Genomic DNA, 20,836 nt, shown 5'->3' with positions numbered 1-20,836 from the left:
CATGTTATTTCTTCTTTCTTCTCTGTCTCTGTTCTTTATTAAGTACTAATTATGTAAAGCTGCTTTGTGACGACAACAGTTGTAAAAAGCTACACAAATAAATTTGACTTGACTTGCTTGATGGAGTGGTGTTGGTGTTTGATGGACTGGTGTTGGTGTTTGATAGACTGGTGTTGGTGCTTGATGAACTGGTGTTGGTATATGATGGTGTGGTGTTGGTATATGATGGAGTGGTGTTGGTGTTTGATGGACTGGTGTTGGTGCTTAATGGAGTGGTGTTGGTGTTTGATGGACTGGTGTTGGTGCTTGATGGAGTGGTGTTGGTGCTTGATGGAGTGGTGTTGGTGCATGATGGAGTGGTGTTGGTGCTTGATGGAGTGGTGTTGGTGCTTGATGGACTGGTGTTGGTGGAACTATAGCACTGTAGTTAACATATCTATCCACCATCCTTATCGTATTTGCTGGGCAGTGCTGTTCTCTCACAGAGATTAGATCTCTATCTTGGCCAATACGGAACTGTATTCCAGTGCTGTGCTGGAAGCAATTCTCTCATTTAGGGGTCAATAAAAGTATACTGAAAGTTGCTATATTAAATCTGGCTCTTGTTGCAATACTAGTAACTTTTTCCTGACCTTTGGACACCAAAACACCAGAACACCTGTAGTCTTCATATATTACACAGATAATGATGAATATTTTTAATGGTAAACTTACAAGCAGTAGGAATTTTATGGTGATTTATCGTTTATTACACTTGATTCTGTTTTCTTATTAATTCTATTATTTAATGTGGTGTAAGATTCATTTTAACCAAGAGTCAGTCTCAGGATCTGATACCTGGTAACACAAACACCCAACATACAAATATGACAAAAATGCAAAGATGTGTAATCCATATGTTAATAAGTATAAATCTCAAATTTTCAGTTCTTAAGTAATCCAGGAGGTCTTCTAACTTATTTTTATTCCATAAATATTAAACAGGCTGTTTCTGTTACCATGTCTTTTAAACTCATATATCAGTAAGCTGTTTTCTGATTGGCTGTAACTCATTTATATAAATTCAGTCCAGGCTAAAGGCTCCAGTGTGAATGGAGTGAATGGACTAAGCTTTCCAAGGTTCCTTAAAGGCAATGGTTCTGTATTCAACATGACAACTCAATGAGTCTGCAGATGTTTTGGATGGCTCTGATTGACAGGTTCCTGCACTGGAAGAAAACATTCTGTTTTTTTATTCAGTCCATGTAGTCAGCATAGGCCATGAAACCCAGCCATAGGCCGGATTAGACCCCAGACATACAAAGCTTCTTTACTTATCATTTCATCAAGGCACTGAGGGAGGGGTGGGTCAATGACCTCATCTCAAAGTCCCACTTCTGTTTGCTTTTCCACTCACATTAATAAATTAATAATTATCACAGGGCTGCTGTTCACTCTGCTGACTATCAGAAGACAAAGGGAGGTAAAAGAGCACAGAAAGGGGGCAGAAAGTGAAATAAGAAAGTCAGACAGTGGGAAGGAAGGTCTACTAACAGACTCCCCCCACCACAGGCAGCCCTCACACAGATAAAAACCAACAGCACTTGAAGAGAAAGTCTTCACAGAACCTTTCAGATCTTCACCAGGATGAAGCTGAAGCTGCCTAACCCCGGCCTGGAGGAGCGCATCCCCACCCACGCCGAAGTGGAGAAGATGGAGGAGGTCCAGGCTGGAGACCGGCCACAGTGGGACAACAAAACACAGTACATGCTGACCTGTGTTGGCTTCTGCATTGGACTTGGGAATGTCTGGAGATTCCCCTACCTCTGTCAGAGCCACGGGGGAGGTAGGACTTGGGTTCATCTGAAAGTTCAAAGCAAATTATTCAGTGTCCCCTTCTAATAATTAATCATTAAACAGTGATGTAATCAGATCAGATTTTAGATCAGTGCTGAATCGATCAGGTTTTTAGAGGATTCCTGATCTCACACAGCTACAACACGTACCATGCAGTTGTAGTGTTAATGTAAAGTCACTGGTGGATTTCCCCAAAACAGTCATCTGCTTCAATCATTCTAATGACTTTGTAACATTTTAATGAAACACTTAATTCAAATCAATTTAACTGAGTCAATTACACAATTTCATTCTGAATAAATGAAGAAAGTGGTCTGTTTTGGTTTTACCCGAGTGTCCTAATCCCACTTTTTCAGGAGCCTTTATAATCCCATTCCTAATCCTGCTGGTCCTGGAAGGAATTCCTCTGCTGCATCTGGAGTTTGCCATTGGACAGAGGCTGAGGAAGGGAAGCGTTGGAGTTTGGAGGTCCATTAGCCCCTACCTGACTGGAGTTGGTGACTATTACAATTCAGCTGAACACAATTTCCCAAAACTAGAAGACTGAATGAGTTCACGTCCACTAACGACTCAAAAGAGTGGTCTCAGCTAGTGCAGTTAGCAAACAGCAACATGCTACTAATTCAGCTGAGAGGAAAGTCTCATTTCACACAGAGTAATAACAGAAGATAAAAACACCATTACACAGACATCATCTTCATCATCATCATCATCATCATCAGCTCAGACAAGACGATCACAGAGACACTTCCATTAGTCTGCAGAATGTCAGTGCTCTGTGTGTTCTGTGTGAATAGCATCTGTCCAGCTGTTCATCTGGAGAAGCTGGACAACACAAAGCAGGAAAGCTAAAGATGTCTCATGCTGAAGATACACCTGAATTGCTGCCCACAGCATTGACCCCACAGGGTTGAGACCAAGTGCAACAGGGGTGGCTAGGTGCTGTGTATACCTGAGAAACAGAGTGAGGGAAATGTGATTGGTGGAGCTACTCTTTCCCAAGTACAGGAATTAGGGTGCCAAGATAGCTCTCGGTGTGTCAGGATATCTAAAACGCCGTGCTATCAGGACATGAATTCCTAGAACATCTATATTACCCTCCTTTGAACTGAGCTCACATTGCTTACCTTGAAATGAGGCTTTTGGCTCTCCATTACATTCCAGGCAGTTGCAGTCAGTTAGGACACCATCCAACCTCCAGAGCCAGCTTCACATGCTGGTCACTTTCAGATGAAGAGGGTATTCTCCAAAAAAGCTGCAGGTACAGACAGTGCAGGACGCAGAGAGAGGAGCCGTGTTGCTGCTACCCACTAAGTCAGATCCAGACTGATCTGTGCTTGTCTGGACAGCTGAAAACCTGATTTCAGATCCAAACCACATTACAATCAGAATCAGGTTTGCACAGATGCGTCTCAGTCTGGCTGCTCGAATCAGATTTGCAAAAATCAACCCATGTTTATGGGTGAAGCTCAGTGTCATGGGATTTACTAAAGACCTCTGTCTAATTTGTGTAATGGAAAGGTATCAGTGTGAAATCTACCTGAACAGGGCTTTCAGTGGCTGAGGGAGAACACTGATAAGAAAAACACAATAAGCGACATCCCATAATACAGACAACTTAGACCTGGAGGGAGAAGCATGCATGGGGGGAGAAGCTCCATCTCTTCCCAAAGTAACATCTTAGAAATGTCCATCTCTATATTCCATGTCCAACGACTACCTACCACCACAGCCCACCTCCTATCGCTCCACTTACAGTTATCTATTCTTCCCCCGTACCGTAATCATGGAGAGGTCATGGTCTGAACGAGCAAAGTCCTTTTTCAGCTTTTAGTGCTTAGGAGATGTAGTAGTAGTAAACTGAGATTGTCATAGGGAGGGGCTCTGTAGTGTTCAAGGAAACCAGTTCTGAGCCCAATGGACTGTCCTCAAAAACATGGATCCATCCATCTCCCCCCTCAGGCAGGGCAGGGCCAATAGCAGTTCCTTAACAGTGTAGAGGTTCTTTACACAAATACCTTATTGGTAAAAGTACAGGGCAGTAAGTCCAATTCCCACCATGTTCACCATTATTGGCTGGAATCTCACCCTAAGCCCTGCAGAAACAGCAGAACTGAGAGTAAACCTGTGTTTGATTCTCTTTAGGAATCGCATCCATGACAGTGTCTTTCCTCGTGGCCCTGTACTATAACACAATTATTTCCTGGGTCATGTGGTACTTCTTCAACTCCTTCCAAGACCCACTGCCCTGGAGCCAGTGTCCCATCAATGACAATAAAACAGGTCAGTCCAAAATCACACAATCACACTGAGCACAGTAGCTCAAATACAGAAGGTGCATGCAGGCGTATGATTGGTCCACAGTGAGATACAGACTAAGGGTGCCAACCCAAACCCTCACTGTCTCCTGCAGGTCTGGTGACGGAGTGTGCCCTTAGCTCTTCTGTGGATTATTTCTGGTACAGGAAGACTCTGAACAGCTCAGCCTCTATAGAGGACTCTGGGGGTCTCCAGTGGTGGCTTGTCTTGACCTCTCTGTGTGCCTGGACTGTGCTGTACACCTGCTGCATAAGGGGCATCGAGTCCACAGGCAAGGTAGCTGTAATTGGTAAACACAACTCTGCTGAGTTCACAGGACTGTAAGAAATACTTTGCCCAACACTGCTCAGTTAGCCTTTTTAATGCAGTGGTCATTAACCATCCAGCTGCAGCCTTCACACACCTGACAATGTGATCTAAGACAACATCCATCCTTCAAGACATATGTAAAGAAAAGCATCTAGACTTATCTCTGTCCTGAAACCGAGGTGGTGGAACAAACTTCTCCTGGGGGTCCAACCGAGTGCCTCACTGTCCTCGAACCCTGCCTGAGACCTTCTCCTCAGCCTCTCCAACAGCTCTTAATGCAGCTCTAATCCTGAACCAGTCAGGTGTAGAGTACTGAGTATCTCTGTATGTACTGTACTGTAATGTACTGTAGGAATCAGTACTGCCTTTCGTATTCAGCAGTGTCTGAGATTAGAGAGACAATATATGGACAAAAGTATTGGGACACCTGATCATTCACTGTTTCTTCTGCTTGTGTTGGAGTAACTGTCTCTACTGTCCAGAGAAGAAGGCTTTCTACTAAACTTTGGATTCCTCTATTCACCTTCTCTCATTCCAGGCTGTGTACATCACGTCTACTCTTCCCTACATAGTCCTCACTATCTTCCTGATCCGAGGGCTGACCCTCAAAGGCTCTGTGAACGGCATCAAGTTCCTCTTCACTCCAGATGTGAGTGATTCCAATAAGTGCAGATCATCACCTTCTCAAGAAGATTCAATCGCTGTTCTTTTGATCTGAATAACTCAGACACTGCAGTGTGATTCCTCTCTCACTGCAGCTGAACGAGCTGATGAAGCCCACCACCTGGCTGGATGCAGGGGCCCAGGTCTTCTACTCGTTTGGTCTGGCATGGGGGGGTCTCATCTCCTTCTCCAGCTACAACTCCGTACAGTAAGTAGGAGCTTCCAGTACCACCTCAGTCCCATAACACTTCAGCATTTGTGCTGTCTGGTAAGATTAGCTAATGTCACATCCATGCTAACTAGTAGGATTAGCTAATGTTAGACATATATACACCATCAGCATCCTGCATAAAACCTCATATCTCCATTCTTACAGTTTCACGGATCAATAGAAATGCTCCACCATGACTCTGAATAAAATGATTTTCACTGACTTCCATTGAAGATTCAGAAGGTTCCTCCTCCTCTAAAGCTGCTGTTTGGAGATAGGAGGCTGTTGCGTGATGGCAACAGTATGCTAACTTTTAAGTTTAGCTAAAGCTAGTCACATGAGTGTTCCTTTGATGTGTTTACAGTAACAACTGTGAGCAGGACGCTGTGATCATCTCCACCGTTACCGGCTTCACCTCCATCTACGCAGCTACAGTCATCTACTCCATCATTGGTTTCAGAGCCACTCAGAGATATGATGACTGTCTCAATGGGTAGGTCCTCCAGCACATGCCCACATCTCTATGCTTCTACAACAGTCAGTCAGCTGATCTACCGTGTCGGTCTGGGGGGTTTTATACACTGTATAATGATCAATTTCTCCTGAATCCACTGGAGCTACATTTTAATTGTTCTGGAAATGTCTCTACCTGTCTCCATATTACTGAACAGGAACATCATGGCTCTCGTGAATGCGTTTGATCTTCCAGATGGAAACATCACAGACACAAATTATTTTGAGGTCTTGAATAATCTCAATAACACTGAACCAGGAATCATTCAGGACCTCCACCTGAAGACCTGTGAATTACAGACGTTCCTCAGTGAGGTACAGAAAAGCTTCTTACTCACCCTGCATGATCATGCACTGTCCAGTGTTTTCACCACAGAACAGAAGTGTCACATTTTACAACTCTAGAACTCAACAGAATCCAGAACTCTGTCCACACTCGGCACTGAATGCTAAAAGGAAATTAGCCGTTCCGGGCACATAACTGCTCAGCTCTAGCATGCCTAGTGTTCCACAGCTTCTACAGTACCTGTACTTGCAGGGAGTGGAGGGTACCGGCCTGGCCTTCATCGTGTTCACAGAGGCCATCACCAAGATGCCCATCTCTCCTCTCTGGTCAGTGCTCTTCTTCATCATGCTCTTCTGCCTGGGACTCTCCACCTTGTTTGGGAATATTGAAGGGGTGGTGGTGCCTCTGCAGGACTTAAACATTCTGCCCAGGACTTGGCCTAAAGAGGTGTTCACAGGTCAGTATTCATGAGCCAAAACATTATGACCATTAAGCCATTCTTTAAACCTAAAAAGGTTCTTCACACTCACACATCCCTTCTACCAACTCGCTTCTTTATGGAACCAAATGTGGTTCTTCTCTGGCATCCCACCATTAAGAGTCTACCAGCAACCTGATACAACCTGGTACCAACATCCTGACCTCACTTACTCTCTTATTGCTGAATGCAATCAAAAACCCAAAGAATCTTCTGTAGTTTGGTGTTCGGAGTAACAGTTTGTTCGGTTCTGTAGGAATGACGTGCCTGGTGTCCTTCGTCCTCACACTCATCTTCGCTCAGCGCTCAGGGAGTTACTGGGTGGCTGTGTTTGACCGCTTTGCTGGCTCCATCCCTCTCCTCACCGTCGGCTTCTTCGAGATGCTGGCTGTGGTCTACATCTATGGTCTGGATAGGTGAGCTCATTCGAGGTTCTGCACCATCTACACAAGGGTTTCTTTAATGGTGGTCGTGGCTGATGTCCAGCACAGTCTGCTGTTTTTCTGCTGCAACACGACCACAACACCTGACGATTAACAGCTGAGATGAACAGGTGTGGTTGAGCAAACTGTGGTGGACACCACCCTTCTGGTGGTCTACCATAACTGAAGAAAACAGGGGGCTGTAAGGCACAGACAATGTTCTGTACCAGTCAAAAGTTTGGTCAACCATCAACTATAGTGGATGTCCTTGTGCCCCCAGTGTCCTCTTTACTGCAAACAGATACATGGTCACTCTAGCATGTGGGTCAGATGTTTTTAAGATGCTGACCAGCACACATTCAACCAGGTGTGTCCGAACCCTGCCATACCCATACCTTAGAGTACTGTAAATACACCGTTAAAGGTACAACAACACCTTAAATGTCACTTCTGTGTCTTAAATTAGTTTGGAAGGTTTACTACATTCAACCAGAAGAAACATGAACATAATCCCAGTGGATTCTCATACAACTGTTCCCTTACTGAAGGTACTAAGATGTAGACTTACCCGTCTGGACACCACCTCAGTGGAAGTAGTGAACCCTCAGAGAGCACATGTCCATGATCCGTTTGAGGGGCGAGTAAAAATATTAATACTGTTATTTTGTGTTTCTGACCAGGTTCAATAAAGACATTGAGTTCATGATCGGACACAAGCCCAACATCTTCTGGCAGGCCACTTGGAGAGTTATCAGTCCTCTCATTGTGCTCCTCATTCTCCTGGCCTACATAATCACCATGGTATTAGAGCAGCCCACCTACATGGCCTGGGACCCCAGCTCAGTAAGTGTTCTCTTCTTCTCTGGACAGTAGAGACAGTTACTCCAACAAAAACAGGATCAGCTCTATAGTACCCCTGATTTCAGAAGAAACACTAAATGAACAGGTGTCCGAATGCTTTTGTCCACTTTGTGAATGTATCTGTGATCGGCCTACACTGAAGAGATTGTTGTCTTCATGTCTTTGAGATCCTCTTTCTGCCGTGTTTCTGCTTTAGCTCTTCACAGCTGAATGTCTTTTTCACACTCACAGGCTAACTTTCCAGCCGTGACCCACCGAGCGTACCCCTGGTGGATCAACATCATCATCTTCATCCTGGCCGGAGTTCCAAGCCTGATCGTGCCGATCTTTGCCCTGTGGAAGTTCCTCCAGAACCGGTGCCACAAGTGAAACTGGCCTCTGTTTGTGCATGTGCAGATTTTCGCCATGTCTGCAGAATTATTCATGTATTCATTGTAATTGCTGCCATGAGCTTCACCTATAGGTGATGTTAGATACATCTGACCGTTTATGAGCTATTAATGATATCAGCTGATGATAAAAGTTCCCTAAACAGGGACACATTTTAAAGACACTCAGTATCAGTTCTTCCATAGCATTACCATTATTATCAGGATTGCACGGCGAGTGTGTGAGGTAGGGGTGCTGAAGCAAAATGACAATAAAAAAGATGTTTCCAGGAATCTGGTGTCCATGTTTGAGTAAGAAGCTGCAGAAAACGTTGCTGTGAATCAGTTCTTTTGAAGGTTTGATAGAAGTTGTATATTGATGTGATTGGTTGATGAGTAAACTGTGAGTGTGTGAGTTTGGAAAAGGTGAAAAATGCTCACGTTTTAAACTCCACATCATCTCAAACCTCCACTCTGAACCATCTTGAACCTCCACTCTGAACCATCTCAAACCTCAAACCTCCACTCTGAACCATCTCAAACCTCAAACCTCCACTCTGAATCATCTCGAACCTCCACTCTGAACCATCTCGAACCTCCACTCTGAACCATCTCGAACCTCCACTCTGAACCATCTCAAACCTCAAACCTCCACTCTGAATCATCTCGAACCTCCACTAAGAATCATCTTGAACCTCCACTCTGAACCATCTCGAACCTCCACTCTGAACCATCTCGAACCTCCACTCTGAATTATCTCCAACCTCCACTCTGAATGAACCATCTCGAACCTCCACTCTGAACCATCTCGAACCTCCACTCTGAACCATCTCAAACCTCCACTCTGAATCATCTCGAACCTCCACTAAGAATCATCTTGAACCTCCACTCTGAACCATCTCGAACCTCCACTCTGAACCATCTCGAACCTCCACTCTGAATTATCTCGAACCTCCACTCTGAACCATCTCGAAACTCCACTCTGAATTATCTCGAACCTCCACTCTGAACCATCCCAAACCTCCACTCTGAACCATCTCAAACCTCAAACCTCCACTCTGAATCATCTCGAACCTCAACTAAGAATCATCTTGAACCTCCACTCTGAACCATCTCAAACCTCAAACCTCCACTCTGAATCATCTCGAACCTCCACTAAGAATCATCTCGAACCTCCACTCTGAACCATCTCAAACCTCCACTCTGAACCATCTCGAACCTCCACTCTGAATCATCTCAAACCTCCAATCTGAATTATCTCAAACCTCCATTCTGAATGATCTCAAACCTCCACTCTGAACCATTTCGAACCTCCACTCTGAATGAACCATCTCGAACCTCCACTCTGAAGGAACCATCTCGAATCTCCACTCTGAATTATCTCAAACCTCCACTCTGAACCATCTCAAGCCTCAACTCTGAACCTCCACTCTGAACCATCTCAAACCTCCACTCTGAATCATCTCGAACCTCCACTCTGAATGAATCATCTCGAACCTCCACTCTGAATGAATCATCTCGAACCTCCACTCTGAACCATCCCAAACCTCCACTCTGAACCATCTCGAACCTCCACTCTGAATTATCTCAAACCTCCATTCTGAACCATCTCAAACCTCCACTTTGAATGAACCATCTTGAACCTCCACTCTGAATGATCTCAAACCTCCACTCTGAACCTCCACTCTGAACCATCTTGAAACTCCACTCTGAATTATTTCAAACCTCCACTCTGAACCATCTCGAACCTCCACTCTGAATGAACCATCTCGAAACTCCACTCTGAATTATCTCGAACCTCCACTCTGAACCATCCCAAACCTCCACTCTGAACCATCCCAAACCTCCACTCTGGACCATCTCGAACCTCCACTCTAAATCATCTCGAACCTCCACTCTGAATTATCTCGAACCTTCACTCTGAACCATCTCGAACCTCCACTCTGAATCATCTCGAACCTCCACTCTAAATTATCTCAAACCTCCATTCTGAATTGTCTCAAACCTCCACTCTGAACCTCCACTCTGAATGAACCATCTCAAACCTTCACTCTGAATTATCTCGAACCTCCACTCTGAACCATCTCGAACCTCTACTCTGAATGAACCATCTCAAAACTCCACTCTGAATTATCTCGAACTTCCACTCTGAACCATCCCAAACCTCCACTCTGAACCATCTCGAACCTCCATTCTGAATCATCTCGAACCTCCACTCTGAATTATCTCAAACCTCCATTCTGAATTATCTCAAACCTCCATTCTGAATGATCTCAAACCTCCACTCTGAACCATTTCGAACCTCCACTCTGAATGAACCATCTCAAACCTCCACTCTGAACCATCTCAAACCTCCACTCTGAATTATCTCGAACCTCCACTCTGAACCATCTCAAACCTCAAACCTCCACTCTGAACCATCTCAAACCTCAAACCTCCACTCTGAATCATTTCGAACCTCCACTAAGAATCATCTTGAACCTCCACTCTGAACCATCTCGAACCTCCACTCTGAACCATCTCGAACCTCCACTCTGAACCATCTCAAACCTCAAACCTCCACTCTGAATCATCTCGAACCTCCACTAAGAATCATCTTGAACCTCCACTCTGAACCATCTCGAACCTCCACTCTGAATTATCTCCAACCTCCACTCTGAATGAACCATCTCGAACCTCCACTCTGAACCATCTCGAACCTCCACTCTGAACCATCTCAAACCTCCACTCTGAATCATCTCGAACCTCCACTAAGAATCATCTTGAACCTCCACTCTGAACCATCTCGAACCTCCACTCTGAACCATCTCGAACCTCCACTCTGAATTATCTCGAACCTCCACTCTGAATGAACCATCTCGAAACTCCACTCTGAATTATCTCGAACCTCCACTCTGAATGAACCATCTCGAAACTCCACTCTGAATTATCTCGAACCTCCACTCTGAACCATCCCAAACCTCCACTCTGAACCATCTCGAACCTCAAACCTCCACTCTGAATCATCTCGAACCTCCACTAAGAATCATCTTGAACCTCCACTCTGAACCATCTCGAACCTCCACTCTGAACCATCTCAAACCTCAAACCTCCACTCTGAATCATCTCGAACCTCCACTAAGAATCATCTTGAACCTCCACTCTGAATCATCTCGAACCTCCACTCTGAACCATCTCAAACCTCCACTCTGAACCATCTCGAACCTCCACTCTGAATGAATCGTCTAGAAACCTCCACTCTGAACCATCTCAAAACCTCCACTCTGAATCATCTCAAACCTCCACTCTGAATAAATCATCTCGAACCTCCACTCTAAATGAATCATCTCGAACCTCCACTCTGAACCATCTCGAACCTCCACTGTGAATGAATCATTTCGAACCTCCTCTCTGAATGAATCATTTCGAACCTCCTCTCTGAATGAATCATTTCGAACCTCCACTCTGAACCATCTCAAACCTCCACTCTGAACCATCTCGAACCTCCACTCTGAACCATCTCCAACCTCCACTGTGAATCATCTTGAACCTCCACTCTGAATGAATCATCTCGAACCTCCACTCTGAACCATCTCAAACCTCCACTCTGAACCCGGACAGATGGGGCAGACCGAGAGAATGACTTTTTAACGTTTTTGGTCATCAGGTTGATGCCAGCATCTGCTGAAGCTAAAACTCAGGCTGTTTCTTTAGCAGTTAACATGAACACTGATTTATCATGGCTCGAACCTCCACTCTGAACCATCTCGAACCTCCACTCTGATTGAATCATTTTGAACCTCCTCTCTGAATGAATCATCTCGAACCTCCACTCTGAATGAATCATTTCGAACCTCCACTCTGAACCATCTCAAACCTCCACTCTGAATCATCTCAAACCTCCAGTCTGAACCATCTCAAACCTCCTCTCTGAATGAATCATCTCGAACCTCCACTCTGAATGAATCATCTCGAACCTCCACTCTGAACCATCTCAAACCTCCACTCTGAATCATCTCAAACCTCCAGTCTGAACCATCTCAAACCTCCTCTCTGAATGAATCATCTCGAACCTCCACTCTGAATGAATCATCTCGAACCTCCACTCTGAACCATCTCAAACCTCCACTCTGAATCATCTCAAACCTCCAGTCTGAACCATCTCAAACCTCCACTCTGAATCATCTCAAACCTCCAGTCTGAACCATCTCAAACCTCCACTCTGAATGAATCATCTCGAACCTCCACTCTGAATCGTCTTAAACCTCCACTCTGAACCATCTCAAACTTCCACTCTGAATGAATCATCTCAAACCTCCACTCTGAATCATCTCCAACCTCCACTCTGAATGAATCATCTCAAACCTCCACTCTGAATAAATCATCTTGAACCTCCACTCTGAACCATCTCAAACCTCCACTCTGAACCAACTCAAACCTCCACTCTGAATCGTCTTAAACCTCCACTCTGAACCATCTCAAACTTCCACTCTGAATGAATCATCTCAAACCTCCACTCTGAATCATCTCCAACCTCCACTCTGAATGAATCATCTCAAACCTCCACTCTGAATAAATCATCTTGAACCTCCACTCTGAATCGTCTTAAACCTCCACTCTGAACCATCTCAAACTTCCACTCTGAATGAATCATCTCAAACCTCCACTCTGAATCATCTCCAACCTCCACTCTGAATGAATCATCTCAAACCTCCACTCTGAATAAATCATCTTGAACCTCCACTCTGAACCATCTCAAACCTCCACTCTAAATGAATCATCTCGAACCTCCACTCTGAATGAATCATCTCGAACCTCCACTCTGATTGAATCATTTTGAACCTCCTCTCTGAATGAATCATCTCGAACCTCCACTCTGAATGAATCATCTCGAACCTCCACTCTGAACCATCTCAAACCTCCACTCTGAATCATCTCGAACCTCCAGTCTGAACCATCTCAAACCTACCACTCTGAACCATCTCAAACCTCCACTCTGAATGAATCATCTCGATCCTCCACTCTGAACCATCTCAAACCTCCACTCTGAATTATCTCGAACCTCCACTCTGAATGAACCATCTCGAAACTCCACTCTGAATTATCTCGAACCTCCACTCTGAACCATCCCAAACCTCCACTCTGAACCATCCCAAACCTCCACTCTGGACCATCTCGAACCTCCACTCTAAATCATCTCGAACCTCCACTCTGAATTATCTCGAACCTCCACTCTGAACCATCTCGAACCTCCACTCTGAATCATCTCGAACCTCCACTCTGAATTATCTCGAACCTCCACTCTGAACCATCTCAAACCTCCACTCTGAACCATCTCAAACCTCCACTCTGAATTATCTCGAACCTCCACTCTGAACCATCTCAAACCTCAAACCTCCACTCTGAACCATCTCAAACCTCAAACCTCCACTCTGAATCATTTCGAACCTCCACTAAGAATCATCTTGAACCTCCACTCTGAACCATCTCGAACCTCCACTCTGAACCATCTCGAACCTCCACTCTGAACCATCTCAAACCTCAAACCTCCACTCTGAATCATCTCGAACCTCCACTAAGAATCATCTTGAACCTCCACTCTGAACCATCTCGAACCTCCACTCTGAACCATCTCGAACCTCCACTCTGAATTATCTCCAACCTCCACTCTGAATGAACCATCTCGAACCTCCACTCTGAACCATCTCGAACCTCCACTCTGAACCATCTCAAACCTCCACTCTGAATCATCTTGAACCTCCACTAAGAATCATCTTGAACCTCCACTCTGAACCATCTCGAACCTCCACTCTGAACCATCTCGAACCTCCACTCTGAATTATCTCGAACCTCCACTCTGAATGAACCATCTCGAAACTCCACTCTGAATTATCTCGAACCTCCACTCTGAATGAACCATCTCGAAACTCCACTCTGAATTATCTCGAACCTCCACTCTGAACCATCCCAAACCTCCACTCTGAACCATCTCGAACCTCAAACCTCCACTCTGAATCATCTCGAACCTCCACTAAGAATCATCTTGAACCTCCACTCTGAACCATCTCGAACCTCCACTCTGAACCATCTCAAACCTCAAACCTCCACTCTGAATCATCTCGAACCTCCACTAAGAATCATCTTGAACCTCCACTCTGAACCATCTCGAACCTCCACTCTGAATTATCTCCAACCTCCACTCTGAATGAACCATCTCGAACCTCCACTCTGAACCATCTCAAACCTCCACTCTGAATCATCTCGAACCTCCACTAAGAATCATCTTGAACCTCCACTCTGAACCATCTCGAACCTCCACTCTGAACCATCTCGAACCTCCACTCTGAATTATCTCGAACCTCCACTCTGAATGAACCATCTCGAAACTCCACTCTGAATTATCTCGAACCTCCACTCTGAATGAACCATCTCGAAACTCCACTCTGAACCATCTCAAACCTCCACTCTGAACCCGGACAGATGGGGCAGACCGAGAGAATGTCTTTTTAACGTTTTTGGTCATCAGGTTGATTCCAGCATCTGCTGAAGCTAAAACTCAGGCTGTTTCTTTAGCAGTTAACATGAACACTGATTTATCATGGCTCGAACCTCCACTCTGAACCATCTCGAACCTCCACTCTGATTGAATCATTTTGAACCTCCTCTCTGAATGAATCATCTCGAACCTCCACTCTGAATGAATCATTTCGAACCTCCACTCTGAACCATCTCAAACCTCCACTCTGAATCATCTCAAACCTCCAGTCTGAACCATCTCAAACCTCCTCTCTGAATGAATCATCTCGAACCTCCACTCTGAATGAATCATCTCGAACCTCCACTCTGAACCATCTCAAACCTCCACTCTGAACCATCTCGAACCTCAAACCTCCACTCTGAATCATCTCGAAACTCCACTCTGAATTATCTCGAACCTCCACTCTGAACCATCCCAAACCTCCACTCTGAACCATCTCGAACCTCAAACCTCCACTCTGAATCATCTCGAACCTCCACTAAGAATCATCTTGAACCTCCACTCTGAACCATCTCGAACCTCCACTCTGAACCATCTCAAACCTCAAACCTCCACTCTGAATCATCTCGAACCTCCACTAAGAATCATCTTGAACCTCCACTCTGAATCATCTCGAACCTCCACTCTGAACCATCTCAAACCTCCACTCTGAACCATCTCGAACCTCCACTCTGAATGAATCGTCTAGAAACCTCCACTCTGAACCATCTCAAAACCTCCACTCTGAATCATCTCAAACCTCCACTCTGAATAAATCATCTCGAACCTCCACTCTAAATGAATCATCTCGAACCTCCACTCTGAACCATCTCGAACCTCCACTGTGAATGAATCATTTCGAACCTCCTCTCTGAATGAATCATTTCGAACCTCCTCTCTGAATGAATCATTTCGAACCTCCACTCTGAACCATCTCAAACCTCCACTCTGAACCATCTCGAACCTCCACTCTGAACCATCTCCAACCTCCACTGTGAATCATCTTGAACCTCCACTCTGAATGAATCATCTCGAACCTCCACTCTGAACCATCTCAAACCTCCACTCTGAACCCGGACAGATGGGGCAGACCGAGAGAACGTCTTTTTAACGTTTTTGGTCATCAGGTTGATGCCAGCATCTGCTGAAGCTAAAACTCAGGCTGTTTCTTTAGCAGTTAACATGAACACTGATTTATCATGGCTCGAACCTCCACTCTGAACCATCTCGAACCTCCACTCTGATTGAATCATTTTGAACCTCCTCTCTGAATGAATCATCTCGAACCTCCACTCTGAATGAATCATTTCGAACCTCCACTCTGAACCATCTCAAACCTCCACTCTGAATCATCTCAAACCTCCAGTCTGAACCATCTCAAACCTCCTCTCTGAATGAATCATCTCGAACCTCCACTCTGAATGAATCATCTCGAACCTCCACTCTGAACCATCTCAAACCTCCACTCTGAATCATCTCAAACCTCCAGTCTGAACCATCTCAAACCTCCTCTCTGAATGAATCATCTCGAACCTCCACTCTGAATGAATCATCTCGAACCTCCACTCTGAACCATCTCAAACCTCCACTCTGAATCATCTCAAACCTCCAGTCTGAACCATCTCAAACCTCCACTCTGAATGAATCATCTCGAACCTCCACTCTGAATCGTCTTAAACCTCCACTCTGAACCATCTCAAACTTCCACTCTGAATGAATCATCTCAAACCTCCACTCTGAATCATCTCCAACCTCCACTCTGAATGAATCATCTCAAACCTCCACTCTGAATAAATCATCTTGAACCTCCACTCTGAACCATCTCAAACCTCCACTCTGAACCAACTCAAACCTCCACTCTGAATCGTCTTAAACCTCCACTCTGAACCATCTCAAACTTCCACTCTGAATGAATCATCTCAAACCTCCACTCTGAATCATCTCCAACCTCCACTCTGAATGAATCATCTCAAACCTCCACTCTGAATAAATCATCTTGAACCTCCACTCTGAATCGTCTTAAACCTCCACTCTGAACCATCTCAAACTTCCACTCTGAATGAATCATCTCAAACCTCCACTCTGAATCATCTCCAACCTCCACTCTGAATGAATCATCTCAAACCTCCACTCTGAATAAATCATCTTGAACCTCCACTCTGAATCGTCTTAAACCTCCACTCTGAACCATCTCAAACTTCCACTCTGAATGAATCATCTCAAACCTCCACTCTGAATCATCTCCAACCTCCACTCTGAATGAATCATCTCAAACCTCCACTCTGAATAAATCATCTTGAACCTCCACTCTGAACCATCTCAAACCTCCACTCTAAATGAATCATCTCGAACCTCCACTCTGAATGAATCATCTCGAACCTCCACTCTGATTGAATCATTTTGAACCTCCTCTCTGAATGAATCATCTCGAACCTCCACTCTGAATGAATCATCTCGAACCTCCACTCTGAACCATCTCAAACCTCCACTCTGAATCATCTCGAACCTCCAGTCTGAACCATCTCAAACCTACCACTCTGAACCATCTCAAACCTCCACTCTGAATGAATCATCTCGATCCTCCACTCTGAACCATCTCAAACCTCCACTCTGAATTATCTCGAACCTCCACTCTGAATGAACCATCTCGAAACTCCACTCTGAATTATCTCGAACCTCCACTCTGAACCATCCCAAACCTCCACTCTGAACCATCCCAAACCTCCACTCTGGACCATCTCGAACCTCCACTCTAAATCATCTCGAACCTCCACTCTGAATTATCTCGAACCTCCACTCTGAACCATCTCGAACCTCCACTCTGAATCATCTCGAACCTCCACTCTGAATTATCTCGAACCTCCACTCTGAACCATCTCAAACCTCCACTCTGAACCATCTCAAACCTCCACTCTGAATTATCTCGAACCTCCACTCTGAACCATCTCAAACCTCAAACCTCCACTCTGAACCATCTCAAACCTCAAACCTCCACTCTGAATCATTTCGAACCTCCACTCTGAACCATCTCGAACCTCCACTCTGAACCATCTCAAACCTCAAACCTCCACTCTGAATCATCTCGAACCTCCACTAAGAATCATCTTGAACCTCCACTCTGAACCATCTCGAACCTCCACTCTGAACCATCTCGAACCTCCACTCTGAATTATCTCCAACCTCCACTCTGAATGAACCATCTCGAACCTCCACTCTGAACCATCTCGAACCTCCACTCTGAACCATCTCAAACCTCAAACCTCCACTCTGAATCATCTCGAACCTCCACTAAGAATCATCTTGAACCTCCACTCTGAACCATCTCGAACCTCCACTCTGAACCATCTCGAACCTCCACTCTGAACCATCTCAAACCTCAAACCTCCACTCTGAATCATCTCGAACCTCCACTAAGAATCATCTTGAACCTCCACTCTGAACCATCTCGAACCTCCACTCTGAACCATCTCGAACCTCCACTCTGAATTATCTCCAACCTCCACTCTGAATGAACCATCTCGAACCTCCACTCTGAACCATCTCGAACCTCCACTCTGAACCATCTCAAACCTCCACTCTGAATCATCTTGAACCTCCACTAAGAATCATCTTGAACCTCCACTCTGAACCATCTCGAACCTCCACTCTGAACCATCTCGAACCTCCACTCTGAATTATCTCGAACCTCCACTCTGAATGAACCATCTCGAAACTCCACTCTGAATTATCTCGAACCTCCACTCTGAATGAACCATCTCGAAACTCCACTCTGAATTATCTCGAACCTCCACTCTGAACCATCCCAAACCTCCACTCTGAACCATCTCGAACCTCAAACCTCCACTCTGAATCATCTCGAACCTCCACTAAGAATCATCTTGAACCTCCACTCTGAACCATCTCGAACCTCCACTCTGAACCATCTCAAACCTCAAACCTCCACTCTGAATCATCTCGAACCTCCACTAAGAATCATCTTGAACCTCCACTCTGAATCATCTCGAACCTCCACTCTGAACCATCTCAAACCTCCACTCTGAACCATCTCGAACCTCCACTCTGAATGAATCGTCTAGAAACCTCCACTCTGAACCATCTCAAAACCTCCACTCTGAATCATCTCAAACCTCCACTCTGAATAAATCATCTCGAACCTCCACTCTAAATGAATCATCTCGAACCTCCTCTCTGAACCATCTCGAACCTCCACTGTGAATGAATCATTTCGAACCTCCTCTCTGAATGAATCATTTCGAACCTCCTCTCTGAATGAATCATTTCGAACCTCCACTCTGAACCATCTCAAACCTCCACTCTGAACCATCTCGAACCTCCACTCTGAACCATCTCCAACCTCCACTGTGAATCATCTCGAACCTCCACTCTGAATGAATCATCTCGAACCTCCACTCTGAACCATCTCAAACCTCCACTCTGAACCCGGACAGATGGGGCAGACCGAGAGAACGTCTTTTTAACGTTTTTGGTCATCAGGTTGATGCCAGCATCTGCTGAAGCTAAAACTCAGGCTGTTTCTTTAGCAGTTAACATGAACACTGATTTATCATGGCTCGAACCTCCACTCTGAACCATCTCGAACCTCCACTCTGATTGAATCATTTTGAACCTCCTCTCTGAATGAATCATCTCGAACCTCCACTCTGAATGAATCATTTCGAACCTCCACTCTGAACCATCTCAAACCTCCACTCTGAATCATCTCAAACCTCCAGTCTGAACCATCTCAAACCTCCTCTCTGAATGAATCATCTCGAACCTCCACTCTGAATGAATCATCTCGAACCTCCACTCTGAACCATCTCAAACCTCCACTCTGAATCATCTCAAACCTCCAGTCTGAACCATCTCAAACCTCCTCTCTGAATGAATCATCTCGAACCTCCACTCTGAATGAATCATCTCGAACCTCCACTCTGAACCATCTCAAACCTCCACTCTGAATCATCTCAAACCTCCAGTCTGAACCATCTCAAACCTCCACTCTGAATCATCTCAAACCTCCAGTCTGAACCATCTCAAACCTCCACTCTGAATGAATCATCTCGAACCTCCACTCTGAACCATCTCAAACTTCCACTCTGAATGAATCATCTCAAACCTCCACTCTGAATCATCTCCAACCTCCACTCTGAATGAATCATCTCAAACCTCCACTCTGAATAAATCATCTTGAACCTCCACTCTGAACCATCTCAAACCTCCACTCTGAACCAACTCAAACCTCCACTCTGAATCGTCTTAAACCTCCACTCTGAACCATCTCAAACTTCCACTCTGAATGAATCATCTCAAACCTCCACTCTGAATCATCTCCAACCTCCACTCTGAATGAATCATCTCAAACCTCCACTCTGAATAAATCATCTTGAACCTCCACTCTGAACCATCTCAAACCTCCACTCTGAATGAATCATCTCGAACCTCCACTCTGAATGAATCATCTCGAACCTCCACTCTGATTGAATCATTTTGAACCTCCTCTCTGAATGAATCATCTCGAACCTCCACTCTGAATGAATCATCTCGAACCTCCACTCTGAACCATCTCAAACCTCCACTCTGAATCATCTCGAACCTCCAGTCTGAACCATCTCAAACCTCCACTCTGAATGAATCATCTCGATCCTCCACTCTGAACCATCTCAAACCTCCACTCTGAATTATCTCAAACTTCCACTCTGAATGAACCATCTCAAACCTGAGATGGTTCAGACTGGAGGTTCGAGATGATTCAGAGTGGAGGTTTGAGATGGTTCAGAGTGGAGGATCGAGATGATTCATTCAGAGTAGAGGTTTAAAATGATTCATTCAGAGTGGAGGTTTGAGATGAACTGGGTCTGACTGGGTCAGTTTCTCTAGAACGGAGCATTTCACTCCAGGCCCGACTCTGAATCACTCTGCTCCGTTTAATTCTGCAGAGAACTGTGGAGAATTTCTCCATTTCCAGCAGCTCTTGAATCCAGCAGCTCTGGAGCTCTTTTTCTTTACAGACCAATAACCTGTAGTTTTGATCTTTTTAGATACGTTACTGCACGTTTAGCGAGAATGCTGAG

The 20,836-nt window shown here is 45.0% G+C and overlaps 1 protein-coding gene across 1 annotated transcript; it reads left to right on the top strand.

Annotated features, from left to right (window-relative positions):
- The first annotated feature begins 1,350 nt into the window (after nucleotides 1-1,350).
- LOC140549602 (sodium-dependent neutral amino acid transporter B(0)AT1-like) lies at nucleotides 1,351-8,548 on the top strand. Its single transcript, XM_072673346.1, has 12 exons — nucleotides 1,351-1,825; nucleotides 2,193-2,333; nucleotides 3,982-4,119; nucleotides 4,250-4,431; nucleotides 5,003-5,113; nucleotides 5,223-5,335; nucleotides 5,703-5,831; nucleotides 6,010-6,166; nucleotides 6,390-6,594; nucleotides 6,872-7,031; nucleotides 7,718-7,880; nucleotides 8,130-8,548. Exons 1-12 carry the CDS (start codon nucleotides 1,627-1,629, stop codon nucleotides 8,265-8,267), a joined length of 1,836 nt encoding a protein of 611 aa, XP_072529447.1. The 5' UTR covers nucleotides 1,351-1,626; the 3' UTR covers nucleotides 8,268-8,548.
- Nucleotides 8,549-20,836: the final 12,288 nt, after the last annotated feature.

Source organism: Salminus brasiliensis, chromosome 2 (genome assembly GCF_030463535.1).
Source record: "Salminus brasiliensis chromosome 2, fSalBra1.hap2, whole genome shotgun sequence".
NCBI classification, from domain to species: Eukaryota; Metazoa; Chordata; class Actinopteri; order Characiformes; family Bryconidae; genus Salminus; species Salminus brasiliensis.
The sequence above is the reverse complement of the archived record's forward strand: the minus strand, read 5'-3'. Positions and strand labels throughout refer to the sequence as shown.

What these genes read in the sequence shown, in the direction of transcription:
- LOC140549602 (XM_072673346.1), top strand. Translation starts at nt 1,627, where the DNA reads ATGAAGCTGAAGCTGCCTAACCCCGGCCTGGAGGAGCGCATCCCCACC. An exon ending in CATCAATGACAATAAAACAG is followed by an intron (nt 4,120 to 4,249) that starts GTCAGTCCAAAA and finishes TGTCTCCTGCAG; the next exon opens with GTCTGGTGACGGAGTGTGCC. An exon ending in TGGCCTGGGACCCCAGCTCA is followed by an intron (nt 7,881 to 8,129) that starts GTAAGTGTTCTC and finishes TCACACTCACAG; the next exon opens with GCTAACTTTCCAGCCGTGAC.